The 14450-nt window shown below is 43.2% G+C and overlaps 1 protein-coding gene across 1 annotated transcript in view; it reads right to left on the bottom strand.

Moving 5' to 3' along the window:
* Nucleotides 1–352: 352 nt before the first annotated feature.
* Nucleotides 353–14450, bottom strand: part of LOC126267461 (uncharacterized) — a 56400-nt gene continuing 42302 nt past the window's right edge. Inside the window, exons 2-3 of the mRNA XM_049972731.1 lie at nt 8123–8223; nt 353–705 (exon numbers count right to left, since the gene is read on the bottom strand). Coding sequence (XP_049828688.1) covers nt 398–705; nt 8123–8159 — 345 coding nt within the window. The 5' untranslated portion in view covers nt 8160–8223 and the 3' untranslated portion in view covers nt 353–397. The remainder of the gene's footprint in view (nt 706–8122; nt 8224–14450) is intronic.

The following is a 14450-nucleotide window of genomic DNA, read 5'->3' as shown; positions in this document are numbered from 1 at the left end:
GTCATGTCAGCACGTTGTAGGTGTTGCCACCGGCACTAACCTTGTGTGAATGCTCTGAAAAGCTAATCATTTGCATATCACAGCATCTTCTTCCTGTCGGTTAAATTTAGCGTCTGTAGCACGTCATCTTCCTGGTGTAGCAATTTTAATGGCCAGTAGTGTACAAAAGTGGGAAGAAACGTAAGTTCATTTGCAATTGTTTTAGAATGAAAACATTGTGAGATACTTAGCGATGTTCACCCGTACATTTTGTGTGTTGGCTGATGTTAGTGGTGGTCAATAAGGCAGGAGGAAGATACAGAAGACGACCAATTTTGTGTAAATAATGCTTTTATTGAGTAGTAATGCGTTTTTCACATGATACACGTTAGAGGCGAGGCCGGTGTGCAAGGGTCAGCTAGACACTGTAAATGTACTGCACGGCGTCGGCATCGGCGTCGCCGTCGGCGCCCGGCGCGCGCCTGCCGGCTGCCGCGGCTGCTGCGCGCTCCCGCTCCCCCCGCAGGCGGTCGGCCATCGCGGAGGCCCTGGCCGCGCCGGCCTCCGGCGGCAGCAGCATCAGCTCCAGGTGCAGCCCGGGCGGCCCGCTGCGCTTGCGCAGGTAGTTGAGGCAGCACGTGCGGAAGTAGTTGGTGCCGCACGCCTTGGAGCACTCGCGGCCGCAGAAGTCGCACGTCGCCGCGCACAGTGCCACCAGCGTCGCGCCTGAAACCGAAAGCCTCGTCCCTCACCGTTCGACACTGCACATGAGAACGAGTCAGAGCAACCAAGTCGTTGGCAAACGTCACATTTTTTGTGTGGACTGCTCCCAAATAATTTTCTCAAAAAAGAATCGACTAAAGAAATTCATGATCCTTTGAAAGTGTCACCATCCGATATACAGGATGATTTCGAACAACGGAGCAAATTCTGGAAGATGATCCATGAGGAGATGATCCATGAGGAGATAAATAACAGATAAAATATACACAAAGTCATCTGATAACGATAAGCACCATACAGATGGCGGCAGAATCGCATACACAATGTACTGATCAAAACGTCAGTATAAATTTGGAAACTGAATAATCACGGAATAATGTAGATAGGGAGGTACAAATTGAAACACATGCTTGGAATGACATGGGGTTTTATTATAACGAAATAAATAAATAAATAAATAAATAAAAATAAAAATAAAAAATGCAAAAGTTCAAAAAATGTCCGACAGATGGCGCTTCATCCGATCCGAATAGCAATAATTAGCACAACACAAATAATTAGACAAAGCAAAGATTGAGTAACGGGTCATCCTGGTGACGATTAAGTTCTCTCAGCCAGTTCCTTCGTTGCTACTATTCGCTGCAGTTCCGTCCCTGTGAACAGACAACCATCAGAGTTTCTCATCAGTTATGACAATCGCCGTCTCCTTTTCCGTCGTATTTGGATCTACGTTACACAGTGTGAAAAATTTGTTTATTTATCTTGAAAACAATAGACATCGTGAGAAACAGGGGCACGAAACACATTTCATTTATAACTATCACGATATGTGAAATATACAAAGTTATATAAGTATTTCAGTACTTTTTGACTGATTCAGGAGAATTACCTGAATGTTGTCTTATGATTGTCGGATATTAAAAGTAACTGCAGGCAACGGCAGCTTTAGCTCTTGGCCTATTACAAATAAATAGGATCAAATTCTTTTAGCCTGCTATACCATAGAAGTTCAACTACGTAGCTCTGAAATGCTTCAATGTAGATATGGAATACTCTAACAGTAACTAAATTTTTTTCCATTTGAGTTTCAAACTTTGTTAATTAGGTTCAATAGTTTACACAAAAATATCTAGTTAACTGTGAAAACTAAATATATATTTAGATATGACCATAATAAATAAGACCCAGACCCTGAACTTCAACGTCTCCAGGGAATCAATAACATAGGCGCTCTCTCGGTAAGTCTTTCACATACTCAACCTCACATAAACAGCCTACATTCTGAGCTTTCGTAGGGAGACCAATAAATTTCGCCAAAGTATTACGAATTATGAAACAGACATTAAAATCATCAAATAAGCTATACATTGCGGTGATTATTACGAACGTTACACAAATGCAGTTTTACAATAAAAATAATATGAAGCGACAGTAAGCTAGCTAACAATGCCATCCGTTGAGAGCATCATGCAAAAGCCTAAGTATGTAACGCGCCGTACTTAGATACCGTAGACGAAGTTGACTGTCTCGGACAAATCAGCGATAGCTTGACGTATCGTTGAAACAGAGCACAGTGTTACAAATGATGATGACCATAAAGTATTACATGTATCAGAGAGTAACTGAAAATGAACATCTGAGGATGTGCAAACATTCATCCTTTGCCAAAAACTGGAAACTTAAAACCTGAGGGCATTGATGACCTCCGATGTTAAGTCCCATAGTGCTCAGAGCCATTTGAACCATTTTTAAAACCTGAAATAAATGACGGATTTAAAGAATTCACAGTTTTTCATCAAATTTAACTTACTACTGTTGCACTAAAAAAACAATATGATCCTTAGTATGCACGAATCACTGTGATTTAAGGTTGTCATTGCTAATAACCAACCTGTAACTATCGAATCCCCTCAATGGCATTATGATGTTCTGCGGCAGAATATACCTGTCTTGTTTGGTATAATAGAACACGTGCCAAGCAAGTGGACATAGCTCTCTATGACACCTGCAGAATCATTACAGGCCCTTGAAATCCACTCCAGTCGAATGGCTCTGCCTCCTCTTGTTCGAAGAGAAAACTGCTGCCGGAAAAGCTAGTTCCAACTATCGAAGGCTACAGCCTACCATCCCTCTGGCTGGCAAGGAGTTTCAGAAACTACCTCCTGGCTATGACGAGAAATGGACGAACTGGAAGTTCCTAAAAACACTGAGATCTGGTGGTGGCAAAATTTAATTTGGCAACATGGAGCTAACAATGATGAAGATTATATTTAGTGTGATTCTGGAGAGGACCAGACTGTGCATCATGTCCTACAATGCCTACTGTGCCTAGCGTCCTGCACATAACACGAACTTCATCAAGGACCAGAAAATGCACTGGAAGTGGCCGAGTTTCGGGCAAAAGGAATATACTCATGTGACCAAAAATGTAGTATAAATTTGAAAACTGAATAAATCACGGAGTAATGTAGATAGAGAGGTACAAATTGACACACATGGTTGGAATGACGTGGCGTTTTATTAGGACCAAAAAAATACAAAAGTTCAAAAAAATGTCCGACAGATGGCGCTTCAGCTGATCAGAATAGTAAGAGGAAGACAAAGCAAAGATGATGTTCTTTACAGGAAATGCTCAAATATGTCCACCATCATTCCTCAACAATAGCTGCAGTCGAGGAATAATGTTGTGAATATCACTGTAAAGCATGTCCGGAGTTATAGTGAGGTATTGGCGTCGGGTGTTGTCTTTCAGCATCCCTAGAGATGTCGGTCGATCACGATACACTTGCGACTTGAAAGCCAATAATCGCACGGACTGAGGTTTGGGGACCTGGGAGGCCAAGCATGACGAAAGTGGCGGCTGACCACACGATCACCACCAAACGACGCGCGCAAGAGATCTGTCACGCGTCTAGCAATATGGGGTGGAGCGTCGTCCTGCACAAACATCGTACGTTCCAGCAGGTGTTTATCAGCCAGGCTGGGGATGATGTGATTCTGTAACATATCGGAGTACCTCTCACCCGACACGGTAGCAGTTACAAAACCAGAATCACGCATTTCCTCGAAGAGAAAAGGCCCGATAACGGCAGATGTGGTAAATCCAACCCATACCGTGAGTTTCTCGTCGTGCAATGGAGTTTCTACGACAGTTTAGGATTTTCGGTAGCCCAAATTCTGCAGTTGTGGGCGTTGAGAGACCCTCGGAGCGTGAAATGAGCTTCGTCGGTCCACCACACGTTACTCAACCAATCGTCATCTTCCGCCATCTTTTGAAACGCCCACACCGCAAATGCCCTCCGCTTCACTAAATCGCCAGGTAACAGTTCATGATGCCGATGGACTTTGTACGGATAGCATCGGAGGGTATGCCTCGGTGCCAACCAAACAATAGTATATGGAATGCCGGTGCGACGTGCGACTGCACGAGCGCTGACTTCCCCGTCCATAGACGAACCCGTACAGTCTCCGTTTCTTCCTCAACTGTCTCAGCAGCATTACGCCTTGTGCTCGGTCGCCCACTACGGGATCTATCGTCTAAACAACCCGTGGATTCGAACTTCGAAATCACTCTCGACACAGTTGCATTTGTCAACGGACCGTTACCTGTTCAAATCCCCTTCCTATGGCGATGGGATCGTAACGCTGAACTAGCACATCCCCCCTTTCTGATAATACAACTTCACTAAAAGCGTATTTTCAGGTAACGTCAACATGCGGCGACTGCTGGGGCATCTGAGTCTCTCTCTCATTACAGCTCCTTTTATACACGATTGTCATGCGCAGTCACTGACGTTTTGCCATCCAGCGCCATCTGTCGGACATTTTGTGAACTTCTTTTTTTCTTTTGGGTTCTAACAAAACCCCATGTCATTCCAAGCGTGTGTGTTTATTAAGTTTTCAAATTTATACTGACTTTTTAATCACCCAGTACATCAGACATTTCATTTAGGAAGTCGTTAGAGAATTCAATATTCCGAGAGAGAATACCAGAATACCACATTTCAGGCATTACCTCTCACCACGGTCAAGGCAGTGGCCGATGGCTTTCGCTTAACGATTGAGAGCAGTGGCGTTTGCGTAGAGTTGTCAGTGCTAACAGACAAGCAATACTGCGCGAAATGACTACAGAAATCAGAGTGGGAGGTGCGATGAACGTATGTGTTAGGGCAGTGCGGCGAAACCAGGCGTTAATGAGCTATGTGGCAGACGACCGACGCTAGTGCCTTTGCTAACGGAACTATATCGCCTGCAGCGCCTTCCCGGGCTCGTGCCCATGCCGGTGGGACCCTAGACGACTGGAAACCCATGGTCTGGTCAGATGAGTCCCGACTTCAGTTGGAAAGAGCTGAATGTAGGGTTCGAGTGTGGCGCCGACCTCACGAACCGATGGACCTATGTTGTCAACAAGGCACTGTGGAAACTGGTGGTGGAGCCATAATGGTGTGGGCTGTGTTTACATGTAATAGACTGGGTCCTCTAGGCCAAATGAACCGATCACTGATTGGAAGTGGTTATGCAGGGCCGCTTGGAGACCATCTGCAGCCAATTATCGACTTCATGTTCCCAAACAGCGATGGAATTTTTATGGATGACAATGTGCCATGTCACTGGGTCAACATTTTTTGCGAGTGGTTTGAAGATAGTACTGGAAATTTGAGCGAACGATTTGGCCACCCAGATTGTCCCATATTAATTTCATCAAACATTTATGGGATATACTTGAGAATTCAGTTCATGCACAAAATTCTGCTCTGGCAACCATTTCGCAATTAAAGGTTGCTGTAGAGGCAGCATGCTTAAATATTTCTGCACTGGACTTCCTACGACTTGCCGAGTCCATGTCACATCGAATTGCTGCACTACGCCTAGCAAAAGGAGGTCCGAACGATACTGAGAGGTATCCTGTTACTTTTGCCACCTCAGTGTATTGTCATATTGACATGGTCTGTAATTCTAAGACTGCCCTGCACGCTAGTCCACCCTGCATTTTGCCCTTCATCTTGTTAGCTCCACGTATTATATATATATATATATATATATATATATATATATATATATATATATATATATATATATATATATTACCGCTTGGCGGTGTAAAAATTTTAAGCTTTTAAGTCAGTGCAGTCAAAAGATACGATCATTTATGTCACATATACAGATGAGCCACCTTCTTAATAACGGGTTGTACACTTTTGGGACGCGATATAGCACAGATTTTGCATGAAATGGGTTCCACAAGTCCCTGGTAGGCTTCTGGCAGGTATATGGCATCACATGTCTACGAGCAGGTCACACTATTCCGGTAAATTACGGGCCGGTGGTTTGTGGATGTGAAGCTGGCGCCGTACAGCGTCCCAGATGTGTTACGTTGTGTTCAGACGTCAACATCAGTTCAGTATCATACTTCTTACGCCACTGTAGCACTTGGATGGCCCTTTGAGATGAACAGTTATGCTGCTGGAAGATGCCACGGGCGTTGGGGAAGACTTCAAGCATGAAGGGATGCAGGTGGACCGCTATAATCTTCACTTAGTCCAAAGCCCATAGTAAGTATATTATAGCAGGTCTTATAATACACTGATTAACCTAAAAACTATTACCACTGATCTCTGCAAGACCGAAGGCCGCATGCAGTGCGGGCTGTATAAATCGCAGAATTCTGAAACATCGTATGTATATTCATTAATAGGTACGCTCGTGGAGTACTTTCTGCCACCAGATGAAAATATTGGCACTGCAAGCAGTAAGTGCGTGAAACGTTTCCTGTTTTGACATTCGCCCCAGGCAAATGCCGGTATGGTTCCTTTCAAAGAGCACGGCCGATTTCCTTCCTCGTCCGTGACACAATCCGAGCTTGTGCTCCATTTCTAAAGTCCTAGAGGTCTTTTTTATTTTGATTTCACGTCAGTCTGCTGGTTATCGGTCGGCGAAGCGCGTTGTGAAATGATTGTTGGAGTAGAGGGCTAAGAAGGTTGAAGTTGTCCGTACCAAACACAGTGGCTATTGAGACCGTGCACTGATGGTGAAGTTGTTTTATTAGAATGGCAGCAATAGCAGTGTTGCATTGCAGGAATATCGTCGACGCCGAAACAGGCGAAGAGGCCCCATGTCTGTAAATGGGCTAAAGAATATGACCAAGAAATTTAAAGAAACACGAGACTAAGGTGATGCAGCAGGGAGAGGGGGGCGGCCCATTTCCATGGCGACTGTTGATGAAGTTGCTGTAGCTATAACCGACTGTGCAGCACATGCCTCAAATACTGCAGCCAGTGATCGAGCTGCGTAACGAGAATCGCCTCTCCCCTGGTCAACAGTTCAAAAGATTTTGCTGCCCAGTTTACACTGGTATCCCTACAAGATTCAGAAAGTGCACTAAGTGAAACCCTAAAGTACACTAAAACACACGCGACTTTGCCCTTTGATTTTTGCCTCACATAGTTTTGGATTATGCTCTTTTTACTCTACACGTTTCCATGAATGCACAGTACTGTCTCATATGGTGTTCTACTCCGCCACATGTCATGCAGGAACATCCACTGCCCTCAGATTCTGTACATCTATGGTGTGGTCTCACAAGCTCCTCCATTCTCGGTTTGTTTTTCTTCGAGATGATACCTCGTGGGCGTGTTGGATGTACAGTGACAGCTGTACGTTATATGGACCGCCTTGTGCAGCACATCATTCCAGCGTTTCAAGAACGCTACTCTATCCACGCCACTATTTCCATGTAAGATGGGGAGACACCACATGTCGCTTGCCAGCTGAAAGACTTGCTTCGAGAAACCTTCGGTGACGACAGCATCATCTCTAGGCAATTTCAAGAGGTGCGACTTTCTAGATTCCCCAGTCTAAATATATGTGACATCTAGTTGTGGGTATATCTGAATGTATCCAGGATGTATCCAGACTTTTCCTAATCTGAATAGCACAGGACTGCATATCGCCCCGATTACACCGGATATGCTGCGAGCAACTGTCGACCATGCTGTGTTATGGATGTAGCATATTGCTCAGTCGGGAGACCATATTGAACATCTAATAAACGAGCTAGAACCACCGTTATTACATGTTGATCGATCCTGCCCTATTCCTGCACCCATGCCACATTCTGACTGCTTACCGCATCGTATTTTCACGTGGTGCCAGAAAGCGGGACTATTATTTTTTCATCATGCTCAGCGATCGTACGGATTGCTGAACAAAACTATGATGTTTCGGTGTCCTGTGCTATACATAGCCTGTACTGCAGCTCTCGGTACGCTGTCAGTTTAATGATAATCATTTGGTATCTTAATAAAACAATCGTTAACAGTGCATTTTTAATCGTAGCACAGGATAATACGTTCCTTATAAGTATTGTCAACAAAAATCTTTGAATAAACACATGGCAGAACTCTCTAGAAACATTGTTTACCTGCCAAGAGAAGAGTGACGATTGAGTAACGGGTCATCCTGGTGACGACTAAGTTCTCTCAGCTAGTTCCTTCGTTGCTTCTATTCGCTGCAGTTCCGTCTCTGTGAACAGACAACCATCAGAGATTCGCATGAGTTATGTATGACAATCGCTGTCTACTTAAGTGCCATATTTGGATATTGCTTACATAAGGTGAGAAGGTTTGTTTATTTGTCCTGAAAACAATAGACATAGTGAGAAACAAGGGCACACTACACATTTAATTTATAACTATCACGATATGAGAAATATACAAACTACAAAGTTACACAAGCATTTCGGGATTGTTTTGACTCAGTCAGGCGAACTACCAGAATGTTCAATGATTGTCGGATATTAAAAGAAACTGCAGGAAACCGCAGCGTTAACTGTTGCCATATTACAAATAAATAGGATAAATTTTTTTTCTTCTGCTATACCTAGAAAATTCAACTACGTAGCTCTGAAATGCTTTAATGTAGATACCGAATATTCTAACAGTAATTAAATTTTTTTCCATTTCAGTTCCAGACTTTGTTAATTAGGTTCAATAGTTTACACAAAAATATCTAGTTAACTGTAAAACACAAGGTGGATAACTAAATATATTTTTAGATACGACCATAATAAATAAGAACCAAACTCTGAACATCAACGTATCCAGGGAATCAACAATATAGGCGCTACCTCGAGAAGTCTTCCACATACTCCACCTCACATAAACAGCCTACATTCTGAGCTTTCATAGGGAGACCAATAAATTTCCACAAAGCATTACGAACTATGAAACAGACATTAAAATCATCGAACACGCTATACATAGCGGTGGTTTTTACGAACGTTACACAAATGCACTTTTACAATAAAAAAAATGAAGCGACAGTAAGCAGCCGGCCGCGGTGGTCGTGCGGTTCTAGGCGCTCCAGTCCGGAGCCGCGCTGCTGCTACGGTCGCAAGTTCGAATCCTGCCTCGGGCATGGGTGTGTGTGATGTCCTTAGGTTAGTTAGGTTTACGTAGTTCTAAGTGCTAGGGGACTGATGACCACAGCAGTTGAGTCCCACAGTGCTCAGAGCCATTTGAACCATTTGACAGTAAGCAAGCTCACAATGCCATCCGTCCAGAGCATTTTATAAAAGCCTAAGTATGTAACGCGCCGTACTCAGATATCGTAGACGAAGTTGACTGTCTCGGGCAAACGAGCGATTGCTAGACTTACTATTGTTGCACTAAAAAACCATAATGATCAATAGTGTGCATGAATCACCGTAATTTTAGGTTGTCATTGCTAGCAGCCAACCTGTAACTATACGAATCTCTGCAATGGCACTATGATGTTCTACGGTAGAATATACTTACCCTGTTTGGTATAATTAACACATGCCAAGCAGGTGGAGATAGCTCTCAATTACACTCGCAGAATCATTACAGGCACTTGAAATCCACTCCAGTCGAGTAGCTCTGCCTCCTCTTGTTCGAAGAGAAAACTGCTGCCGGAAAAGCTAGTTCCAACTATCGAAGGCTACAGCCGACCATCCCTCTGGATGGCAATTTAATTTGGCAAAATGGGGCTAACAATGATCAAGATTATATTCAGTGTGACTCTGGAGAAGACCAGACTGTTCATCATATCCTACAATGCCTGCTGTGCCTAGCGTCCTGCCCTTAACACGAACTCCATCAAGGAGCAGAAAATGCATTGGAAGTGGTCGAGTTTCGGGCAAAAGTAATATACTAATAACTGTGTATAATATATATATATATATATATTTATGTATGTTTCTGATACGTGAACAGTGATAATATTTGCTAATCTAAAATATACTATTTTATATTTATTCATTGAAATTTTCTGACAGATTAAAAATGGATGTTGGACCGAGACTCGAACTCGGGGATTTTGCTTTTTGTGGGCAAGTGCTCTACCGACTTATTTTAGATTAAACATTTATTTAAGGAGCATTTTACACGTTCGAAATACATACTAACTACATGTACTAACCATGTGCACATGAGATGATTTAAACAAAAACAGTTTTAGCATTGCATTTGTGCTGATGTTAAAGAAATACAACAGAAAATTGTATTACTGACTAAATTAGCAGAAAGAATTGAAGTGAACATCAAGAAAAGTTTTTTAAAGACATTCAAACTTCTTCAAATATGAATAACAACAAAATTGCGCTTTGAATTACATGTGCTCCGATCTTTACAGAAGCATAAATTGCACTTTATGAAGGATATCAGCAAGTTTTTGGGATAATTCTTAATATATTAATGTACACAAGGAAATAGTCTCTGTGAGAAACAAGTTAAGAGAAGAAATTGGTCTTTAACATTCTCAGCTCAGTCAGACTAGCTATGAGCATTTCACACAGTTGTATGGAAGTCACTAAAACGTATACAGAATATGGAAGATTTATGCCCATCGCACATAAAAACAATTAATAACCATATTAGACAATATCTTAAATACTTGAGAATGGCGGAAAAGAGATGTTATAAAGTTGACTACCTTCCAACTAAACTTTCTGGACGTCAATGGAATGTTAATTATCTGAAGTGATCAGACCTATGTAATAGATATTTCACTGGAAAACTGAATTACACATCATAGTGAAAAAATGAACAGGGCAATTGGCCAGCCATTGGTTATTACATTATATTACATAAAAACTGCCAATTTTCATATTTATACTGCAAACCAATAATGCAGATCTAATGTTTCGTGTTTTGACACTACCAGATACACAATCTGACTGTCACATAAGTTTTGTACATTAGCTTATAAGCCGCGCTGTGTAGCCACGCGGTCTGGGCGTCTTGTCACGGTCCGCGCGGCTCCCCCCGTCGGAGATTCGAGTCCTCCCTTGGACGTGTGTGTGTGTGTGTGTGTGTGTGTGTGTGTGTGTGTTGTCGCCGAGCGAAGTGGCCGCGCGGTTTGAGGCGTCATGTCGGGATTGCGCGGCCTCTGCCGTCGGAGGTTCGAGACCTATCTCGTGCATGGGTGTGTGTGTCGTTCTTGGCATAAGTTAGTTTAAGTTGTGTTTACGTCTAGGGACCGATGACCTCAGCAGTTTGGTCCATTAGAAACTCACACACATTTGAACATTGTGTGTGTGATGTCCGTAGCGTAAGTTAGTTTAACTTAGATTAAGTAGTGCGTAAGCTTAGGGACCGATGACCTTAGCAGTTTGCTCCCATAAGACCTTACCACAAATTTCCCAATTTCCATTAGCTTATAAAATTTAAAAAAACTACTTTCTGAAGTAGAAAAAGCACACATCAAAAATTACAGTAAAAAAATTAAATAATAGCCTTAAAGTAACCACAATACATCACTGTCAACACAGTCTTTTATACTAACGAATGCCTATTGTTTCAGATATAATGTTTAACATATTACCAAACTTTTCTTGTGATTCGAATGCCTTCTAATTCTGTGGTACTCACACAGCATATGTACCTTGAACTCTATAGTGCTGTCGGATCCCAGTTTGTTAACGACGTAATTAACAGAATTTCCCTGCATCCAGTACACAGCTTTATATTTTGTCTCTGGGAAATAGCGTGCTTCAGGCCTGTGTATCAATGACAGCTATATACTCTCAGGAGATGTCCTTGTCATCAGAGCTATTTGCTCTCGGATCCGCTTCCAACTATTAATGTGAGCGCTGCAAGTGCATCTATGAATTATTGTGTCAACTAGATGACATTGTCGACATAAATTTGTTTCAGAGTCCGATTGCGTGCAGTCTTTCATTGGTGCTAACTATGTTGTTTACCGATGGCCTTTGTAGTCTGGTCCCTTCAACCCCCCACTATATCGTTAACTGTCGTATACCATGAAGTTTTTATATGAGACGTGAGCACATTAGAACTAATGTTTTTCCAAATCTCAAGTTCGATAAATGGCCGCGCGGGGCAGTCGCGCGGTCCATGGCGTCTTGTCACGGTCCGTGCGGCTCCCCCCGTCGGAGCTTCGACTCCTTCCTCTGGCATGGGTGTGTGTGTTGTCCATAGCGAAAGTTAGTTTAGGTTAGATTAATTAGCGTGTAGGCTTAGGGGTCGATGAGCTCAGCAGTATGGTTCCATAAGCCCTTACCACAAATTTCCAAATTTCCGATCAGTGTTTGGAAACTACCGTTCTATTTTGTTGCTTCCTTCACTTTATTTCGTCCCCTCATTATGGCTCTTGATGTTAAGTGTCGTGACTGTCTGATTACGGCACTTACATAACTGAACCCAACGTAGAAAACCCTCACATGCTGTAAACGGCTGTTGATATCCTGCACGTCAACCGGGGAAGGCAGGTTTCGAGGTTTAATGATCTCGAAAAGTTGGCTGGTTATGCTTTCTCGCGAGTCTCTAATTAAATTAACTTGCCTTTTGATAAAAAGTACAGAGCCTTTATGCTTTATATCAGTTAATCCTAGTCCACCATTTTTAGGACCTAAAGTGGCTACTTTAGCAGGTACTCTGAGCGCTTCACCGTTTCCACAAAAAGTTTGTGATTTTGGACATTATTCTCCTCGCTATTGGAAACAGCTAGGCAGTATAATAAGCTCCAGGCTGTGTTGTTGCGATTACACAGATTCAAGCTACAGTGGATGGTCATAAAGACCCACGAGGCTGCCGATCGGAGCTCATCGGTGGCCAGCCTAGTTACTGCTCGCTTTGAGGCTGACTCCTTATCTGTGGTCGTGTGTGAGGTCGCCTCGTGGCGTGGCTAGCGGCGAAGGAGTTTCCAGGGGGCCGAACTTAAGGCCTTCCCAGTTAGTCTGACAAACAGGTTTCAGATGCCATCTGTGGGTGATACTTTCCCTCAGCCAGATGTAGTCGCTTGTCTTGTTTCAAAGGAAAACTCTCAGCCTGCAAGATCCGGGCAATCACAGACGGTTGTTGGTAGATGTGAGTTCCAATGTTCGGCGCGTTATGCGGCCCCTTAAGAGACAAGGCTACTAAGGACGGGAAGAAAGTAAGTGTACACTCCGTGTCCATACCGGGTGGAGTCATTCCAGACGTGGAACGGGTACTTCCGAATGCCATGAAGAGCACAGGGTACAGCCAACTGTAGAGCACTAACAGTGATGTGTGCCGCTTTGGATCGGAAGAGATTCTCTCTGGTTTCGGGAGGCTATCAGAAGTGGTAAAGGCTACCGGTCTCGCTTGCGAGATGAAAGCAGAGTTCGTCATTTGCAGCATAGTCGACAGGACCTTTTAAGACCTCTGGTACAGAGACGAATTGAGGGTCTGTATTAGAGGCTCAAATGGCTCAGCGACAGTGTTGCCTGCAGACTCCTCTACTTGCGACGCAGGGTGGTGGATTTCCGCTAAATAGGTCAGAGGTCCATCACACGCAGGAGGCGGCTACACGTTTAGCGGGGCTGTATAGGGTGGACTGGGAGATTTTTTTAGGCTAGATGGTCTCCGGGAAACACAGAAAGGGCTTCACTCTCAATGGGTGGAAGACGAACGCAGCAAAAACGTAGATCTAGGAACTATCGTTATAACAGTTCAAAATTTTTGTAGCTATGCTGGGAAAGTACCAGAGATCTATGCACTAATAAAAGCACTGTTGCTCAGATCGTTATAGGCACAGAAAACTGGCTAAATTCTTGCGAAAGACCTAACGTTGTTCAGAAAGGATAGGCCGAAAACAGTTCGCGGTGGCGTGTTTGTTTCTGTTAGAAGTAGTTTACCTTGCAGCGAAATTAAAGTGTTCCTGGGAGTTAGTGTGGGTAGAGGTCGCTCTTGGCAACAAGAATAAAATAATAACTGGATCCTTTTACCGACCTCTCAACTCAGATGATAGAATTGACGGAAGGTTCAAAGAAAACCTGAGACTAATTACAAACACAAACCCGACTCATAAAATTATAGTTGGTAGTGACTCCAATTTGCCCTCGGTGTGTTGGTGAAAATTCATGTTTAAATCGGGAAACACATGTAAAGCAGCATACGAAATTGTGATAAACGCGTGCTTTGAAAATTATTTAGAGTGGTTACTTCATGAGCCCACTCGAATAGTAAACGGTTGTGAAAACACGCTTGATCTCTTAGCAACAAATAACCCTTATCCATTAACGAGCACCAGAACGGATACAGGGATTAGTGAACACAGGGTTCTCGTAGCGAGACTGATTACCGTAACTCAAACTAAGAAACGACGTAGCTGATCCTTCATGGTACACTCAACAGGTCAGAACACTGTTGCAGAAACAACGAAAAAAGTATGCCTAATTTAAAAGAGCACAAAATTCCCAAAATTGACTGTGTTTCACAGAAGCTCGAAATTTAACGCGGAGTTCA

The sequence above is a fragment of the Schistocerca gregaria genome, chromosome 4 (assembly GCF_023897955.1).
Source record: "Schistocerca gregaria isolate iqSchGreg1 chromosome 4, iqSchGreg1.2, whole genome shotgun sequence".
In the NCBI taxonomy this organism is placed as follows: domain Eukaryota; kingdom Metazoa; phylum Arthropoda; class Insecta; order Orthoptera; family Acrididae; genus Schistocerca; species Schistocerca gregaria.
Note: the sequence above shows the minus strand (reverse complement) of the source record. Positions and strands in the feature narration are given on the sequence as shown.